The following is a 21612-nucleotide window of genomic DNA, read 5'->3' on the forward strand; positions in this document are numbered from 1 at the left end:
GATCGAGGAATCTCTGGCTTATGTACTTCTTCTAGAACTTGGTCTGAAAGAATTCCCAGAAAACTCATTCCCTAGGAACCACCAATGTCAACATTTTCCACCAGTGGTATGTATTTTCTCTAAGCAAAGATACTACGTATTTGATACATTCATCTAGAGTATAGGACAACTTATCGAATACTCGGATAGTGTTCTAAAGCTAGAACTCAGCCCTCTCGGCATCATCATCAACCGTAGCCCGAAACTCTTCAGCCCCATGTTTACGAATCTTATCAACACGTGGCTTACTCAATTGAATCAAATCTATTACTTATGGTACAACCGGGACTTGTTGAGGAACAGGTGGGGGTGGAGGTTGTTTAGCAGCCGGATCCGTTTGTACGAATTTCGTGAACCACTCAATCATCATTTGGAAGAAGGCTTGCTTAGCCTCTCCTCCCTGACTACTAGATATGGGCCTGATTCAGCCGGCGCTGCGTCTTAAGCGGGAACGGGCGCATTGCTCTCAACATCATCAGCTATTGCTCGTTTGAGATCCATTTGCTATATGAAAAACACATTTTAACTGTAAGGAATCATCACACTATCGCAATTTATATATATGGCATGTATAGTTAGACTCTCACATGCTACGTTAGTCTTAGAATCGACTAAACCGTAGCTCTGATATCAATAAAATGTAACACTCTTAATATGTCTTTTTACTCAAAATCACTTTACAAAACATGTATATCAAGCACCAAGCTTTCATATTTCATCATTTAACATCACAAAATTCATGAATTCATTAATGGCATCTCATCAAATCATCAACAATTTCATGAATTTAAGCATGGGCTAGCTAGAACACTTAACAACGATTACGAAAATGTAGAAATAATAAAAAACTGAGTTAAAATCGTGCCTTAATCAAGCAATCAAAGTGCCGAACCCTAAATGGCCATGAACCCTTTTCTTTCTTCTTTTATTTTGGCAAAAATGAAGAAATAATGAATAAATTTTTACTTTGGTTTTATTTAATTAACCTTTATTTTACTAATTACCTTTTTAACCTTATTATTATCATATACAATCCACTAACTAATGTCCATCCATGACAGTTCATGAATTCAATGGTTCATTTACAACATAAGGACCTCCCATTTAAAGAGACACATCAATTCAGCACTTAATTAAATAGAAAGCCACATTTACATTTTATGTGATTAAGTTATTTTTATCAAATCGGAATACAAACGATAAAATTTTCACACGAAACTTTCACAGATATCAATTCACATTTTATAAACATAGAAAATAATATTAAAATATTTTCTGACTTAGATTTGTGGTCCCAAAACCACTATTCTGACTAGGGTCTAAACCGGGCTGTTACACAACCCATCCATTTTATCAGATTCAATATAGAGCAACTCATTATTCTAACATTTTAACACAATATATTTCTATTTACAATTTACCACGGCATCATGCTGAATTACCCAGTCCATACCCAAAATCACATCAAAATCATTAAATGGCAACAACATCAAATTAGCTAGGAAACAACAACCCCGTACCATTAATGGATAATTTTTACAAATTTTATCCACCATCACATACTGGCCCAAGGAGTTTGAAACTTTAACCACGAATTCACTGGGTTCAACAAATAAATTTTTAATAAACGTTAAATTCATACAAATGTATGAATGTGTTGAACCAAGGTCAATCAAAGTAGTAACATCAGTATCAAGAAGCGAAAAAGTACCAGTAATAACATCGGGTGTAAAGGCATCTTCACGTGCACGAATAGTGTATGTCCTTGCCGGTGCTCGTGCTTCAGATTTGACAGTTGAATCTTTTGTCGCACCTCAGCTAGCACTGACATTGACGGGGTAACGGAGTGGTCTACCTCTTGAGGCAGGGTTGCTCGGTTTTAAAGTTTGAACAATTTCTTTTTCAGGCTTTTCTGGACAATCTCTGAGATAGTGGTCCAGAGAACCACATCTAAAACAAGCTTCACTTCTTATACGGCACTACCCAAAATGTAATTTATTACAATATTTTCATTGGGGTTTAAGATTTCCAACACTTCCAGTACTAGCTACTGATGGAACCTGAGATATCGGATTAGAGCGTTTAATACTTCAGTCTCTTCTAGAGTACCCCGTAGATGTGACAGAACGATCATGATATTTCTTTGATTTCTTTAAAACCGACGATTATGACTTTCCCATAAATCTTTTACTCAAAGTCTGAATTTCCATTTCTTCCTGCCTCTTTTCTTTACTTAATTCTTTGACTTTATGTGCCCGGTCAACCAGTAACACAATTTTTTTTAATTCCAGAATCCCTACTAATAACTTGATATCTTCATTTAATCTTTATTCAAACCGTTTACACATTATGACTTCAGTTGAGATACATTCTCTGGCATATTTACTTAACCAAACAAATTTTAGCTCATACTCGGATACAGTTATGTTCCCCTATTTAAGCTCTAAAAATTCCTTTCGTTTTTTATTAAGAAATCTCTGGCTAATATACTTTTTTTAAAATTTAGTTTGGAAGAATTCCCACGTAACCTGTTCTTTTGGCACAACAGAAATCAGTGTATTCCACCATTGGTAAGCTGAATCTTTTAACAGGGATACAACATATTTCAGACATTCAGCCGAGCATAGGATAATTCATCCAAAACCCTAATGGTGTTCTTTAGCCAGAATTCAGCCCTCTCTGGATTGTCTTCAGCAGTAGCTCTAAATTCTTCTGGCCCATATTTACGAATTTTATCTACCAAAGGCTTACTAGTTCTAATAGGTTCTATACTTGGTGGTATGTCAGGAACCGGTGGAGGGACAAGAAGGGGAGGTTGTTGTACAGCAGGATTTATTCTCAAGAATTCAGTGAACCATTCGTCCATCATTTGAAAGAAGGCTTTTTTTGCCTCCTCAACTCGGCCCTTAAATACAAGCCTTCTACTGCTTAAAGCAACTCTTTAAACTGAAGCTTAAGCATTGCTCTCAGCTTCCTCGGATTCAGCTTAGTTGGACGACATTACTATATGAAAAACATGTTTAAAATGATCAAGAGTTATCACACTATCACAAATTATATAATGGCATGTATAGCTAGACTCATACTTGCTACGTTAGTTCGAGAATCGGCTAAACCATAGCTCTAATACCAATAAATGTAACAGCCCTAACTCGTATCCATTGCTGGAACAGGGTTACGGAGCATTACTAGAGTTTATAGATCAAATATAATTAATTTATAACATTTACTATTCATATCTGGAATCAAACATATTCAATCATAATTTCCCTTATATAGGCCTTCTAGACCCAATTTATGTATTAGAAACAAGTCAGAACTAAATCAGGAACTCAAAAAAAATTTCGCGAAATTTCAAAATTTTCCTTAAGTGTAAGGGACACACGCCTGTATAGCCAGGCTGTGTGGTTCACATGGCCATGTGACACACCCGTGTCTCAAGTCGTGTGGGCATTCAATGTGAAACACATGATCATGTTCCAGCCCGTGTCCAAATTAGGTTACATACTGATTTAGTCACATGGCCAAACCACACACCCGTGTGCTAGGCTGTGTGAGCATACTGATTTACATAATTAAGGTGCAGGGTTCACAAGGTCAAGTCACTCGCCCGTGTGCCAAGCCGTATGACACATACGGCTAAGACACATGCCTATGTCTTTGCTTGTGTGAAAATACCTGAGCATTCTGTTTTGAAATTTTAAGACGCTAGGGACACATAGTCGAAGCACACGCCCATGTTCTAGGCCGTGTGTCGCACACGGCTGAGACACACACCTGTGTCTTTGCTTCTGTGGATAAAATAAGGCCATTTCCAAGCTTTATTTCTCACCCAAACATGTCTTCCACCTAAATAAATATTTCAACACTTTTACTGGCAAATTCAAGATATTTAAATCAAGCCAAAATCAAGATTTATGGATGACATATTATCACATATGTTCAAGTGCCCAACTTACGCCTTTTTGATCAAATACTTAGTTAAGTACGTTTGTACATAATAAACCAATCCAAGCACACTCATATACTAAACATAAAACAACCTTATGTATATATACATCAAACATATCATCACTAGCCATTCCAATGGCTAATTACAACCAAACATGTGTATGCCAACATTTAACCAATTTAACCTATACATGTCATTATATTCTAATTAAAGTTTGCTATTTATACTAAAAAAAGCTGAAGGATAGTGCGATCTTACTCCGACCGATTCTAACCTTTATAAGCTTCCGAGCACTATAAAATAGAGGAAATAAAACAAAGTAAGCTTTTTAGCTTAGCAAGTTCATATAACGGGAAATAAACTTACCATTTATATTTATTTAAAATAAGCATACAAAGTACATCCAAATCAAATTAATCAGTAATACATCCAAATCAAATTAATCAGTAACCTAACATATATACATCCTAAAGCAAGTTAGTCATGTATTTCAAATGCATTTCAAGTAAGTAACAGAGAGGAGCTCATCATATGAATATTTCCATGTATTTTTAAGTAGATACCATTATTAATTCATTCAGTCCTTATCTTAACTTATGTCAGAACTTTGCTCATTGAATCTTATGAAATATCGATGGACATCGGGTAGTACACTTGAAATGTACAAATTTGTAATTCGTCAATTCATATTTAGGGGTGTTCATAAGAACACTTAAACGAGAAGCACTCTCTTGAGCCATATAACGGGAAGCTCATGTAAGCCATGTAACATGAAGCTTATTCGGGCTATATAACATGAAGCTCATAAGAGCCTAAATTAGGAAACTCATACGAGTCAATAACGGGTAGCTCCAAAAAGCCATTAATTAGGAAACTCCGGATAGCCATATATCGGGAAGTTCAAATGATTCATATCAGGTAACTCACAAAGAGCCTTTAGTCGGAAAGCTCATAAAAAGCCATATAACGGGACGTTCATAAGAGTTGCGGTGTGTCCACAGCACATGTAGGATCACAACCGATCAAGATACTCCGAAGAGCTATTAACGGGAAGCTCGCAAGAACCATATAACGAGAAGCTCGAAAGAGCTAATAACGGGACTTTCATAAGATCTATGGTATGTGTCCGCAACATATGCAGAACCACAACCAATTCGGGAACCCTGTATCCATCAGACCTCATTTATCCAAACAAAACTTATTATTTATCGATCATTATTGGATATGTGATCAATTTCATACATGTCAATTATACAATACACATACACAGCATTCAATTCAAACATATAATTATACAATTTAGTTACACAAATTTACCTTAATAAATGTTCATGTATTTGAAATCTACTAATCCTACACTTTTTCTTTTCCACGACCTATCTTCGTATTTGAGTTGTTCAGATCTATACGAGTAAATTGAACTCAATTTAATACAATTCATAATCAATTCAATTCAATTCACATCCAAAGTAAAATTACTATTTTGCTTTATACTTTTTAATTAATAACGATTTCGTCCCTAGGCTCGGAAAATGAAATTCATGCCATTTAACCCTTATTCCAATCGTAGCTGAATTTTTCATATAACAATAACAGTCCATTTATTTCACAAAAATAAGAAATTTTCTATTAATTTTACATCTTTTCAATTTAGTCCCTAATAATTTCATGAAAATTTCCTTTACAAAAGTTGTTTATCTATCAACAACCTTTTCTACCATAAATTCCAAAATTTCAGCATACTCATCCATGGCAAAATTTTAATACTTTGATAACTTTGCAAATTGATCCGCAAAATAGCTAGATTATTACGATTTTGGAAATATAAAAATTATAAAAACGGGACAAGATTACTTACCCAATTAAGCTTAATTACTTGAATTTCTTTCTCTTAGCTAGAGTTTCCATAGAAAATTTGGGGAAGATGATGAAATAAAATGATATTTTATCTTTTAATTTAATTATCATCTTTTATTTTTCCACTTTTCAATTAGTCCTTTTCTTTTCTTAAATTTCCATGGATGAATCATCATAAATATCTACTAAGTTCTCTTAATGGTCTATTTGTCTTATAAAGACCTCAAATTTTGAATTCCATAGCTATTTAATCCCTCTAGCTACTAGAATTCAACTTTTGCACTCTATGCAATTTAGTCATTTTTAACAATTAAACATGTAATCGATAAAATTGTCTTAACAAAAATTTCATACGTCATCTCTATCATAATGCAGACCATGCAATAATATTAAAATAATTTTTCTTGCTGACTCGAATTTGTTGTCCCGAAACCTCTATTCTGATTTCACTAAAAACGGGCTGCTAAATAGTTGTTCCATTGCCATGGGTTGCTCATAAACCATTACATATATGAGTTTGTCATCTCATAAGGGTCTCATGCACTGAGCACTATGTATGGGCCCAAGCATGGTGGTAAGAGGCCAGGTTTCTATCTACCTCTTTATGTATTGGAAGTTGGATTCCATCTTCTCTTCCTCCCATTTGTAAGTGAGATGTTGAGCTACTATAAGGTAGCTTTAGGGCAGTTGGTTGAGACTTCCTAGTGGATAATCATAGGGTACATCATCACTCCCAAATATTAATTTGATAATTATAGAAAACTCAATAACACGGTATATCAACAATCAAGGTAAATTAACCACAATATTACAAGATATAATAAAATTAAAACACATATATTTTTACATGGAAAACCCACTTAAAGAAAAAGGAAAAACCATGAAACTTAAAAAGTCCACCATAATCAAAACTCTTGCTATAATATTACAACACAAACCCACCACAAGGTTGAGTGAACTAATTCAATTCGATTAATTAATTCAATTTTAATCAAATTTCACATACCCTTATTCATTACCCCACTAAATTTTATGTTGTAATATTATTTTAAATATTAACGACATCGATATTTCTCTAATAAAGAATCTTAAAAGTTTTCACTGTGATTCGGAAAACAATTAATTAAACCTTCAAAATTATATTTTCTATTGAAGCTTTAAAGTCTGTTATGTAATGACATGATAGCAAATATAGCAAGTTGATGATGTGGTAGTTGACATGGCAAACAAATATGAAAATTGATGCCATGAGAGTTGATGTGGGCCCTTGATGAAATGGCATATTATAAATTTTTTAGGATTTTTTATTGATTTTACATCAATAATAAATTTAGATAAATAGTTGTTTAGATTTTGAATTGAGACAATTTGTTGTCTAAGTTCATTTTGGATCTACATTTTATTGATTTTATATATTTTTATAATTTCAAAAATAATATTAATCATATGATATTTTAGGAAAATTTTAGGTATTTTTAGAAATTTTAGATTTTTTTCAAAATTTTGGGAGTTTTTTTTATATTTTTAGATTTTTAAATAATAAAACATGTATCCGAACATAAATATAAAAATTAATAAAATTATAAAAAAATATAAAATTTATAATTGTTTGTAGACTTAAACAAAATTATCTAGATCATACAAATCACCTGAAAGTTATAACAACTTAAACATGATTTGCAGTTACTTGAATTGCGGTTGTAATATTTGAATTAATTGAATTGTTTTATTTATACTATTTATAAAGCTCTTCACTGAGTTGGTATTATTAAGGGTGTTCAAATTTCGGTTAAAATTGAATTAATCGACCGAACCAATCTAATTCGGTTAATTGGTCGATTAACTGATCTAGTTCGGTTAGAGGTAAATTAATGATTTTTTGGAAGTTTGATTATTGATTAATTCGGTTCGGAATCGGGTAATTAATCGAATAATCAAACTTAATAATTAATAATACAAATTATATGTAGTTTTAATTCGGATAATTCGGTCAAATGAACATTATCAATTTATTGTCTTGATATGTTTTATAATTGTTTTAACAAAAAAAACATATAAATTTCAGTTAATCTAGTTAATGGACTGAATTAACCAAAATATTTCGGTTTGGTTAATTTTTTTGAAAAAAATTCAGTTCAGTTAATGGTTAAAGGATTAAAAAGTTTGGTTAATTTGGTTAATATTAATTCAGTTCAGTTAATCGTTTGGACACCTCTAAGTGTCACCCATCAACCAAATCTCAACTCAAATAGGAAAATTACATTAATGGCTCTTCACATTTAAAATAAATTATATTATTTGAGGGTACTTTAGCCTATACTAATTAAGTTAGCAAAACCTTTAATTTACCACTCAACCAAAATTTTATTTTGATATTTTATACATTTTAATTTTATCATGCACACTTTATTGTCTCCTTTAGACTTAATATTAATGACAACACAATGATAAATATGAAGTGTACATATTTCATATATTATTATTAATTAGTTTCAAATTGCACACTTCATTGTTGGCTATATGTTATTTTTAAATACATATTTATGTTCTAAATTTAGGATTTCCACCTACATACACATGCGATGAGATATCTAGTAATTTTTAAACATTTTGTATTTTTTACTTCTTAAAATTTTAAAGAGTATTATTTTATTTGCTTTCTAATTTTATCACTTTTCTCATAATTTTTAGAATTTCTTTTAGGAATATTATTTTTTAAAATATATTTTCCAATTGCCATGTCATCCATAATCAATCATGTCATCAACCCAATTAACATAAAGATAACGTGTCCAGGGACTTCAACGAAAAACATAATTTGAGTCCTAATTTATTATTGGTTTTCAATTAAGGGCTCAATTGGTGTTGTTTTCTTCAATTGATTATTCATTTATTTTACTATGATTCTTTTATCATTTAAGCTATATATATATATATATATATATATATATATATATATTTGAATAAAAGGTAAAAAATTATTTTTAAAAATGAAAGTTAGAAAATAAAAAAATATTTTGAGGTCCCAAAATTTTGAAATATCGTGTTTCAGTCTGTGTAAATTATGTATGGATTTTCACTGTAAATTTATTCTAGTTCAAGGTACAAATTTTTGTGAGATTTGTCTAGACTTATTTTGATTTAGGTTCATATATATTAATTATTGATTCGATTATATTTTGTAATGTTAATTCTAGTTATAGTTACTGAAATGATTTTTTTTAATGGTAAGATATAACTCTGATTATAAAAATATATTTTCCTATAAAGAATTAAAAAAAAATGTATTCCCATTAGTAGATATCTATCTATCTACACTGCTTTGAATACATTAAGCACACAACATATGCAATGCAAACACAGTGTACCTACCGTGCAACCAAAAAAAATTGCATAGGCAACCGCTCTTGAATTGACGCTCTGCTGCTCCAAATTAAAAGAATCCTGATTCATCATCATCATTATCAACTTTTCAAAGGGCTCTCGATTCTGCGTGAAGCAATGCGACTATCTTGTTTATGTTGAAAAGCCTCCTAGCCTTGAGTGGGTTTATGTAGTTTTGTTGCGCTTGCACATGCATTCTGGAACTGGATACTTGGTTACATCCCTTCCAGCTTTGCTACTTCTCAGTTCCGGCTGTCCTAAAGATTCTTGGTGCAACTCTTTTATGATCCTGCTGAACTCTGCTTCTGGGAGAGAGGAGTTCACAAAATATGGGAGCATGTGTCTTTTATTTGGAGTTATGTACTTTTTATGCCCTGCATATGCTCTTTGTCCCTAAAATCAACAAATCAAGCTTCAGTTTTTAAAAAAGAATGAAAGCTATACACATAGGTAAAGTCTATGATTGTTTTCTCATACCTGAATGGCGTGGCCCATATTTCCACCATGGGAGGCCATGAAAACATCACTTTTCTCAGAAACTATATAGTCAATGGCTGCCATAAAAGAAGCCTTATTAGCAAATGGTTCTAGTTCACCAGGCAATGCAAGACCTTCCTTATTGTAGAAATGGGGAAATTCTCTGGTTAATGGTGACAAGGCTTCTTTTCCGCCCAGTGGTTGCCCTCCAGCCCAGTATATTCTAGCACTCCTGGGCGCCCCCAGAGCTTTAAGCAGCCTAAAGTATACAACAACATATTGAAGATTGTTCACTAAAAAAATAAACAAGTAGCAGCTCATGGTGAAGTCATAAGAGAACTAGTTCTTTACCTAGTCACTTCAAAAGCATTCAAGGGGCATAGCCCTGCAAGTTTTCTTTCATGGTAACTCAGGTTTGATTTTGCAGTAAGAAATTCAGGGTGCCTTCTCCTTTCATTGTGGACTATCTCATCATATTCCTTACTCAAGCCTGGAAGACAACCAGTTCTCACCCATACATCCTTCTCGATTCGAAGATGAAGAGCAAAATATGGTCCCTTGCTCTGCATTCTCCGAGCGAGCTTGTTACCGAGTTCCAGGATCGGCGGAGCAAATCTTAATGCTTGAAATGCCACCTGATAATCAATAATAAACAAATTAGAATTGCATATAATTCTAGAAAAAGAACTTGGTAAAGAACAGCGCAATGTACCTTGCAGCGAAGCTTTTGAAGATCAGGAGGAAGATCTTTAGAAAGCCTAGAATCCAGACCTCGTAAAAGCAAAACTCCTTCCTTGTTTATCTTTTGCACAAAAAGAATCATATCAATATGCATCTATTTGATCATAAAACACTTTTAACTCCTATAGTTAAACAGAATGTGTCACAATGCTTAATATGTGGGGGAATGAACATGATTGCATACCCGCTTGAGATACCGTGAACGAATCCATTGAGGTGAGACATGAAGTGGAGTACGTTTCTCCTCTACTGGCCTTGTCATTACATGTGTAGAAGGCAATGAGGATAGTATACGTACATCATCGGCTAGAACTTTCTTGAAATGACCCAAATCGAATATATCAGAAAATTCACTGCAACCACAGAAAAGCATCATATTGACAGTTAGTTAGTAATGAAGCTTGAGCATATATGTTTTTTTTATCTATAAGTATGATACATTACCTCTCATCACCCCAGATGATATTGACTTGCAAGACAGGAACAACCAAAGCAGCGCCGAGAATCCTAGCAATAACAACAGCATCCACAATCTGATTCCTCTGTTGATTCATGCCACCCGAAACCACCACCAGCAAGTACTTGCGTCTGCCATTCAAAATGGCCTCACTTGCTTTTCTATACTTAGCAGAAAACTCCAAACAAGGCCTGTAACCCATCCCATCAGGCTGCTTCCAAAACTCACTTTCCAAATGCAAAGGCCGAGGACTTTGCAATTGGCTGGTAACCAAGACTTGGTGGTCTCTTTCACCAACTTTGCCAGTGTTGGAACCGAAACTTTGGGAACATAGAACCAAAGTGTTAACGTTCCAGCCCAACCTCAACAAGCCAACAAGAACAAAGAGAAAGAGAGCCGACAGGCACACCCTGGGGCGTCTGCATGAGTAGTTGTGGCCGACAAAGAAGCTGCTGTTGAGGTGTGCCTTTTTTGGAGAAAGGAGGAGAGATTGGAGAGAAGAGGAAGAAAGAGAGGTGATTATCTGAGACGGAACAGATATGTACGACTGCTTCTTGGCTTTACACTTGTTTGACTTCCCCATTAAAACACATCAAAATGCCGCTATACCAATAGGTTTCAGTTTCTTGTTTCTTGATTTAAGTATTATTATTGTTTATTACGAACAAGAAATTGGAAATGAAATGACATGTCTTGTTTCCATTTCATTCCAACATCGAAGAATTTGTCAAGAGAGGGAATAAAGAAGAAGAAGAAGAAGAAAAAGAAGAGATCCACAAAGGCAGGCTGGCATTGATGAAGTCTTTGTTTCTACACTTTCCATTTGGACTTTCACCTTTTATTATAGAATTTTTCATACAGGCTTAGTTATTGAGTAATCTACCATCCAATCATCATCATGTCTTAAGTCTTGACAACATATTTTTAACATCATTCTCCACTCAAATTATATATCATCTTTTATCTACTTTATGTATTATTAATAAAATTAAATAAGAACACATCATTTAAAAAAGTTTTAAATGAAACTGATTTACCAACAATATACAGATTTCAATACCTCAAATATATTTATCTTTATCTTATTATAAGATCAGCAATTGCTTGTTAACATTATTATATTATGTTAATAATAATAAAAAACCCAAAAGAGTATCAAAATATTTTAATGTGCATCCAACTCCCAAGTTTGAAAACTATGGCAATTATTCTCTCTTTCATTTTTGGTAAGCCATCTTTTTCCAAATACTAGTCCACTCCCTTGTAACCTTTTTCATTTTGCCGGTGAAAAGATAAAAATAATTTTATTGTTTGATGAAGAAAAAGTTAGTATTATAATATTGAATAGGATGGAAGTTTGTATCATTAAATATATCTTCTTTAACGTATGTTTTAGATATATATGTATTAAAGGAGAATATATTGGAAAGGTAGTGATGTATTGGCAAAGAGGAGATGATAATTAATGAGAAATGGAGATAAGAGGTGTTTCTTAGTTTTGATGATCATGAGGAGAAACATGCATAGAGTGGCCACCTTATTCTGCAACTTTTTGATGCAGCAGAAGCAACTGTTTCCTTACAAAAAAAGGCCATCCCATTGTTCTTCATCCCTTTCTGTGGGCCATTTAAGAGGCCAAGTTAGTAAAAAAAAATTTGTGGGGAGTTAACATTATAAATTTGTCATTGTATAATTTATAATTTTAGAAGAGATCAATTTATAATTTTACTCTTTTTTTAAGCCCAAGGCCCGGAGTGAATCCCGAATTTTTTAGAGGATCAAAATTAAATTATAAACTTTTGAGATATCAAATATAGATTTTATCATTTTAGAAGCGCCTAGATAGAATTTCTTTTCATTTTTTTGGAGCCAAAGCATAATTTTCTCTTGTATTAGTTTTTAATTTGGTCATTTATAAGGGATTAGAATTGTAATTTTACCGCAAGGGTGGCAGCAAGAGCAAGGGCAGGTCAGGGCTTGACCCTCTAAAATTTAAAATTTCTCTTTAAACACTCTAAAATCTATAAAATTATATGTTAATAGATGGTAATATTACAATTTGACACCTTAATTTGATAAAATTTTAATTTAATCTTTCTAAAAACTAAAAATATAAATTAATATAATAATAAAATTACATTTTACCTCTTCATCCAAATATTTTGTAAGTTCACCCCAAAGCCAATCGGATAAACCCACCCCTGGACCTTTCCTCTTTCTTTGTATCTATCTTAATTGCACAATCTTCCCTTCTATTTATCCTTCTCTTTTTTAAGACACTGTGTTGGGACTTAAACATACAAATCATGATAACATCATCATTATCATCCATGCACATCATCCACCCAACCATAGTAATATCTAGTCTTGAACCAAATACTTAATGTTTGATCACCAAGTCCTCCAACCAACAGTATCAAAATGGTTAGGTTTAAATGCATGTATGTATGCAATCAATAACTGTATATATAATCCATCAGTAAAAGAGATATTAGTAATACACCAATCAGCAAAATGGATCCATGGTTAAAGTATTAATCTACATGGTCATCATTTAATCTAAACAGCTGTCTATTATATATTCTTCGAAAAGAATGTATAAAATTATTCTCACCCATGGTCTCAAACCATAATTACATATTAATTGTGCTAGTTAGGGTACATGTAATTAATGGTGGTATTATATTCATCATAATCAAAGCTAGCTTGGTTTCTAATTGTCATAATATTGGCTTGAAGATCAAGTCAAATAATAATAGTTCTTTTTTCTTTTTTCAATTTTGTTCTTCCCTTTGTGTATCAAACAAGCTACTAGAAGTTCGTGGTGTTGTAGTTGTGAGTTGTTGTGACGTTACTATCAAAACAAAACAAGTAAAAAAAGAAAGGGAAGTGGTTGCAATATTATTGAAGAATAGAATAATGATGAAATGATGAATGAGTATAAGTCTGGTGTCTATTTTCAACATTACATATGTACATTTATATATTATGACCAATCATTGGTTTATTCTCAAATGAATCATCAATGTATATGACCAACTTTCATTCAAGCATTAATTAATTTTCCTTGATTCTTTCTGTTTTCTTTTTTCTAAAAATGTTGAACTTATTTGGGACCAATAGTGGCCCATATCATAATTGAATCATATTTAATTTTAGTTGTGTCACTAAATTGGTACAAAGAAAGTAGTATAATTTCTCAAAAAATATTAATGCAATTATAATTAAGCGTTGTTAACGTTTTATTGGAAGGAGGATGGGCTATATAAGTTGATTATGGCATCGTAACAACTTTGGATTTACAAGATAGACCGTTTTTGTTTTAGGATATTCTCTAGAATATTTTAGTAAAATTGTGGTTTTATGGGGTGATCATACTTGAATATACATGGGTATTTATATCTAGGTAAACAATTTCGACTAGTTATGGCTATTGTACTTGTCTTGGTAGGATTGTGTCTTCATACCATAGTAGCTGATACTGTGCTGGTACCAGTCATATTGGGTGGTACATACTATTTCGGTCCTCAACTGATATCAAGTAATTTAAGTTCAGTTTCGTTCAAGATTTTGATGCATTTTGATTGTTCCGGCATGTTTCAACCTATTTCGATCTATATTGATTTATATCGGTATGTATATGCCCGTACTGGTTGGTGCCAAGTTTTGATATTTTAATCCAAACTTTTATTTTTTATCCTAAGTATTTTTAAAATGGGATAATATAATTTTTGGCCCCTAAACTTGGTAACTAGGTCCACTTTGGTACATGTACTTTTTTTGGAGGTCACTTTGGTGCCTAAACTTGACAACCAGATCCATTTTGGTCCTCGAACTGGGATTTCATTAAGATTTGATGATGACACCATTATTTTTGGAAGAGGACTAGATTGATCGGTTGGACCAATTAGACCGAAAACGACTGGTATATTGATTCAAACTAGACCTGATCAGGGGTTGGGCTGATGTAAAATTTTAGGTCCACTTTCTAGGCCTAGGCTAAAAATGAGCCTAAAATTTTGCCCAAGCCCGACCCATATTAAAAATGCTAAACTTGAGCTTGACACAACCCGACTATAATAACTTATTTTAGATTATTTTTTAGATAAAAACAAAATTAAAGAAAATAATGCATTGAATATACTAAAAATGTTAAAATAATTTTTTCCCAACAAATTGAAAGTACCAAAAAAAAAAAAAGAGTATAGGCATGTGATTGTGGTCGAGCCAGGCCCGAGCCAAATATTCTGCCAGAAGCTCGATCTGTTTAGAAAATAGGCCTTATTTTTTATCCAAACCCATTTTTCAGGGCTATATTTTTGTCTAAACTCTCTTGCTTTTCAAGTGGGCCTTCGGGTCTGGGTGAGTGGCCCGACCTATGATCAGTCTAGTCCAAACAAAGGGGTTGAACCAATTAAATAAAAAATTGCTCGAAACTAGTAAAAATCTAAAATTGGGACAAAAACTAATAGTTGAACTCATTTAATAATTTTTTAAAAAATTATGAATTTTTAATTATTTATTTAATTATTTTTGGTTCAACAATTGAACTGATCAAATTGATTTAATCAAGAACCAATGGTCTAATCGATTCAATGTAACAACCCTTACCTGACCTGATCGTCGGGTTGAGATACCGGGATGTAAAATTTGTTCTTGGAGTAATTACAATAATAACATATTAATTAAACATTCATAATGCATATAGAATATGGTTTACTAACTTAACCGAGCTTAAAACGAGCTTTCAAAAACTTTTCGTAACGACCCAATTTTCAATGGTGCCGAAAATAGTGGTTTTAGGATGCCAATTTCGACGAGTGAGTCCATAGCTATATTGAATATTGATTTGATAACTTTACTAATTGGATAGTTAGTTAAAGTATAAGTGGTTCGACCCTAAAGTTAGTGGTTTTGGAAATGAGGTATCAGAACTCGTTTTCATAAATCAAGCTTTTAAATATTTTTATTAAAAATTTACAGAGTTTTTATATAGGTGAATTGAATTCTGATCCAAAAATTTTAACGACTGGATGGTTAATTAGGGTATAATGACTAAATCATAAAGATCGTAAAAGTTAATCGCTATTAATTTTTGTTAGTTAAAAAGCTTAATTAGTAATTATCCAAGGATAAGAGGCAATTAGCCCCTTTATAATTGTTAGGGACGGTTAATGCTTGTGTTTTTATTAGAAGTATATGTTGATTTAATTAAAATTATAATAATGTATGTTATAATAAAAGAACATAAAGGTGGAAGGAAAGATAATTTTCATTCTCATATTCCTTCACCGTTCAAACACCATAGGAGAAGAAAAATGAAATCTTCAAAGTAGTTCAATAATCGGCCCTTGCATGTAAGCAATTTTAAAGTCTATTTTTGTAAATTTAAAAGAAGAAATAGAAAACAACAAAAATAAAATATATTCTAAACCTAATATAAAAATGAAAAGAAAAGAAAACCTAACCTAAAACTATGAAAAACTAAAGGGCAATGTTCGGCCTACAAAAATCTGCCTTCCAAAACTTATAAAGTAGAATTTGTAATATACTAACATTTAACCTAGCATTAACCATTATGCCCTCAAATGAAAAAAAGACTTAAGCTTGCTTGGACACAAAATTGCTCCTGGCAACGGTATCGCAACGCCCAACCTTCAGTGTCGTAATACCCAAAACAGTAGCTAAATCGGGGTCTTGGGGGTCTCGGTGTCGCAATACCATCCCTCAATGCCGCGATACCACTGGAAAATGACTTCATTTCTTCACTTCAACACCTTCGAGGATATCATAACTTCCATGGCATTTGTGTTTTGATACTCACTCTAAATAACATTCTCCTCGAGTTTGAGCCCTTATTGTTTCCCTACACCAACTTAATCACATTGTTAGGTTCCTCACAGCATGTTTAGCCAATTTGGGTGTCAAAAGGGTGTAAAACTAAACAATAATGTTTATTAATGCTTAGAACTAAAAATTGCCAAAAACATATAAAAAGACACTTAAATTGCTTGAGAATAAGTTAATTGAATGTATTATAGAGTCTAATTTGACGTGTTAAATTACGATCGAACTCCTTTACATTTAAGTCTTTGTTTGTCCTCAAGAAAACACACAAAACATGCATAAGACGACCTTTGGAATATGTTAACCAATAAGAAGCATAGCAATCAAATATTGAATTCATACAAGACATTTCTCGCATGCAACTTAATATTGATGTTTAGCTAACGTAAGTACTCCTCAAGCAAATATACCTAGTTCACTGAGTTAAGAAATAACAAACCTAGAGGCAATTCAAATGAATAAATACTCAATTATGTGATTCATCAACATAAGCTATATAGATACGTAGTAGACACAAAATGAGAATAAAAAACATCCATTAAGCTAATTATAAACAAATCAAGAAAATCGTACAAAGGAAATGTTTAGGTCACATAAGTCTTCTAAGCTCGTAACGTTTAGAGGCTTATGATGATTTGGATTTCAAACACAAAGATAGCTTGAAATAGTTTCAAGCACTAGAAACAGTAAAGCATATGACATTGTTCCTTATTCATCTCCAAAGTAGTCATTAAGCTCACCACTTTATTTCTCCTTCTCTCACCTTCCTTTTCTCTCAAAAGAAATGGAAAATATTGTTCAATATTAGTGCATACAAAAAGCTAGCGAGCACTAGCCTATTACGAAATGAAATATTTCTTTCAAGCTCAAAAATGATTTTTCGTTTAAGTGTTTTCTAAAAATTTTCATGCTTTCACTCACAATGTTTGCATTCACTTTGCTTTTAACCCTCACATTGCTTTTATTCACTCAATTTTTTTTATATCTACGAAGAGTCTATACGCACCATATTAAACAATCTCTTCTCTTTTCTCTCAAGAATAATTTGAAACCACTAAAATGTCTCTACCTAACCCTCGATATCCATGCTCCAACGTCCATTTCAAATTGCATTTTAAGATCAAGGATAGAGAAGAGTTGAGTTTTTAACTCAGTTTAAGCTCGAGGTTTCACAAATATAGGTTCATCAATAAAGGATAATTTTGAGGCTCAAATCATGGGATCTAGGGATAACATATCATCAAGGTTAGTCATTTAGGCTCTTAACTAGTCAAATAATGCCTCAGGTTATCCCTAAACGTATTATAATACACAATTTCAATCATGCCTACATTTACCCTAATGAATAACAATTATTCAAGCACTATTTATCTACAAACATCTATACAATCTATCTATCATATGACACAAATCGTATACATTTACATAAAGAATAATTACCTCTAATCTACTTTTAAAATATCAAAATTATCTAACATCAATCAAAATTTACATGCTCAAAAGTCAACAATACATCATTCAATACCAGCAACCAATAATCCCAATGCCAACATATTTCAAGCACCATAAAAGAACCGATGGTCTGACTAGTTCGCTTAGCGACCCAATTCTAAAAATGTTGAGTTTTGTTGATGATATATTGTATTATAAGTAAAATTAAATATTTATTGTTTGGGTTTTGAAAGAAATGTGAAAGAAGGGAGAACAAAAAAAATTCTCATGTTTTTAATCAATCCTAAATTTTGAAATTCAAAATTTTGAAATTTATTTATTATCAAATATAAAATTTCAAAATCCAAATTCAAAATCATTTTACCCATGTTTCCAAATAATATCACGGAGAAAGTTGGAAAATTTATTGTAAGAATATAATATATAAACAAAAGCATGGCAATGATAGGATAATAATATATATATATATTATTAGGAGAAAGAAAAGGACTAAATACCTGTCTGTATAATATTATATAACCCTAAATCATATCCTAATACAACAAAGAGAGAGAGGGCTTTGAATAATAATATTAGTATTTAATACTTTCATGTGATTATTTGACCCTTTTCTCTGCTCCAACCCCATCTGCATTTATATATCTCCTCAGCTTTATTTTCTTTTCACTCATCCTTTCACCTAAATATTTATTTTATTCTTAAACTCACTGATTAAATTTGGATTTGAATTAGAAGATAAATTTTTTTAATATTCTTTTTATACGTAATTTGAATTTGAATTTTATTTTAATTACTTACCAAGCATGAATAATATTTATAGACGAATCAGATTAAATATTAAAGGCCGAGTATAAATAGTAATAAAATATAATAAAATGCAATTTGTTAAAATAATTTCAATATATATATATATATATATATATATATCTAACCTATTAATTTACCACAAAAATTCCTCTAAATTATTAATTTCAATATTAAATCGCTTAATTTAATTGTAAGATTTAGATTTTCAATAAATTATTTTAGAATTCACATTCAACATTGTGTGCTTGTATGAGTAATGATAAGCAATATGATATTTCAATAAAAAAAAGTGACACATGATATAATAATTTATATATAAATATTATTATAAATTCTATCACACGTATATAAGTGTAAATTACATATTTAAATATAAAGATAAGTTTAAAATAATATAAAATAAATAATAAAATGTATGGTTTAAAATTAATTAATAATAATAATATATAAAATATGTATGTTATTAAAATAAAGAATTAGATTAAATTATAAGTAAAATAAAATTTAAACACATAAATACGTCATATTATAAAAATACTAAATGAATTCAATTGTTTATAATTGTATTGTCATCGGTCATGAGTTGATGTTAAGTTAATTTATGAAACCAACTAAATCAACAACATTAATATATATATATGTACACACACGATTGATGGAAGTTATAAAATAAAAATGTATAAAAAAATATCAAAGTGAAGCATAAGTTGAATGGCAAATTTATAATTTTCTTGATGCATTTGGCATGGGTTCAAATCCATCCATATGCACTTTCGAATAATATAGCTTATTTTAAATGTCAACAACCCAAATGAAGTAGTAGTTAAGAACTTGTGTTAACATTTAAAATCTAAGGTTTAAGTTCTTATAATAAAATCCTCATTTATAATGTACCAAAATATATATCACTTATTTTAAATATAAAATAACATTTTAATAATTTTCTTAATCAAATTAATGACATCTATTCAATTAAAATTTTAAATAATTTTAATCTCTTGAAATTCAACTTAGTTAAATAAGTAAACTTAAACCCAAAAACAAAGTTTATAAGTTAATTATCTAATAGATGGGTTATGCTCAAATTTGAGTAGGGCCATTTCATATATAAATTTAATCATAAAGGGAAAATGAGTGTCGGGGTATCTTTACCATATATATAGGGGTGTTTGGTGCTTTAATTCTAATGAGGGCTGAATCTAAAATTTCTTCACCACCTTAAAATTGAATTATAAATTTTTAAGTTATCAAAAATTATATTATAAATCATTCTATGTTAGAATTTGTGTAAATTTTTATTTAAAAAATAAATACAGTGACAAAATAAAAAGATCTGTAAGGGCGAGAGGCCTGGGACATAAAATTCATATAAAAGTACGCTTTTTCTATTTAACATTGATTAGAATAAGATTTTTCAATCTTTAAACAGATATAATCGAAACTCCTCTCGTATCATCTAATTTTCAATATTAATAAATTTCTCTTTCTCTACCCGTGACTTTTTTTTCTTATTACTTTACGATTATGCTATTGTTATTATTAACGTCTACTATAAAACTTAAAAATAATATCATTCCTATTTTAATTATTTTAAGTTTTTTTATTATTCATACATTAATCCACAAATAAATTACTAAATTGACAAAATATTTTTATTAGAGTTAGGTAACTCTCGAAATTCAAAACACTTATTCTAGTTTCCTTCTTTATTGTTCATTTCATGGGAAAACTCTTAAAAGAAAATAAAAGTCAAATTAACCCGAAATAAACGTTAACAACTGAAGGAAAACAAATTTCAACTCAGCAATTTATCAAACAAATGGAAGACAAATTCAAAACTGACATATAACTTACAAACATCACTCACCATAAACACTGTAGCTCCCGAGTTAAGAGCGCTGTTGATCATCTTCCTCTCCACAGGACCTGTAATTTTGACCCTCCGATCAGCCACCGCCGGCAGAACCGGCGCACAAGTCCAGTCCCCTTCTCTGATATACTTCATGAGAGAATAGATATTTCAGAGAGAGAATTTTAGATCTTTGCTTTTCTTATGGTTTTTGTTTCTGCTTGGGTTTTATTTCAAAAATATAATTGGAGATTCAACTCAAAATTTAGAGTTTTCTTTTTTATTTTTTTTCTAAAAAATAGAGAAGGATAAATCGCCAAACTTATTGCCGTCTTCCATTCAGTATTCAGGTTTTTCATCAGCCAAGAATGCTTTAAACTCACGAGTTGTTTCAGTCAAAGCTTGGATTGGGTTTCTTTTGCAAACTACTAGTTTTGTTTTAGTTTTTTTTTTTCTTTTTGAGGTTTATGGTGATGGTTTGGAGCAGAGAGAGGGGGGAGGGAATGATGTTGGTTCTGTTTGAGAGAGGGAAGGGGAAGGGAAATGGTGGATGGAGATGGGGAAGATGAAGATGGAGAGAGAGGATACTTTTAATTTATTTTTATTTTTTCAGTTTTTTAGTTAAATTAAGGGAAAATAAAATTTTAATTATGTGTCAACTTTTGATTTGTCGAGGAAATAAAGTTTAAGTAGATGGTTTGATAAAAGAAATTTAGATACCTAACTTAAAATCAAGTTAGGTATAATTCG

At 31.4% G+C, this 21612-nt stretch overlaps 1 protein-coding gene and 1 long non-coding RNA gene across 2 annotated transcripts; both read right to left on the reverse strand.

Annotated features, from left to right (window-relative positions):
• Window positions 1–9105: 9105 nt before the first annotated feature.
• On the reverse strand, window positions 9106–11845 carry LOC108469155 (O-fucosyltransferase 20-like). Its single transcript, XM_017770043.2, has 6 exons — window positions 10895–11845; window positions 10635–10803; window positions 10422–10511; window positions 10061–10344; window positions 9710–9968; window positions 9106–9625 (listed from the first exon to the last, which is right to left on the reverse strand). The coding sequence occupies exons 1-6, from the start codon at window positions 11488–11490 to the stop codon at window positions 9398–9400; spliced, it is 1626 nt and encodes a 541-aa protein (XP_017625532.1). The 5' UTR covers window positions 11491–11845; the 3' UTR covers window positions 9106–9397.
• A 4395-nt stretch (window positions 11846–16240) lies between these two features.
• Window positions 16241–21528, reverse strand: LOC128279421 (uncharacterized). Its single transcript, XR_008269559.1, has 2 exons — window positions 20881–21528; window positions 16241–16773 (listed from the first exon to the last, which is right to left on the reverse strand). It is a non-coding gene; the product is annotated as an uncharacterized LOC128279421 (long non-coding RNA).
• Window positions 21529–21612: the final 84 nt, after the last annotated feature.

Source organism: Gossypium arboreum, chromosome 8 (assembly GCF_025698485.1).
Source record: "Gossypium arboreum isolate Shixiya-1 chromosome 8, ASM2569848v2, whole genome shotgun sequence".
Taxonomy (NCBI): Eukaryota; Viridiplantae; Streptophyta; class Magnoliopsida; order Malvales; family Malvaceae; genus Gossypium; species Gossypium arboreum.

Coding starts and splice junctions, on each gene's coding strand:
- LOC108469155 (XM_017770043.2), bottom strand. CDS start 11,490: ATGGGGAAGTCAAACAAGTGTAAAGCCAAGAAGCAGTCGTACATATCT. Junction 10,512..10,634: donor GTTCACGGTATCTCAAGCGG/GTATGCAATCAT, acceptor TTTGTGCAAAAG/ATAAACAAGGAAGGAGTTTT. Junction 10,345..10,421: donor TTCAAAAGCTTCGCTGCAAG/GTACATTGCGCT, acceptor ATTGATTATCAG/GTGGCATTTCAAGCATTAAG.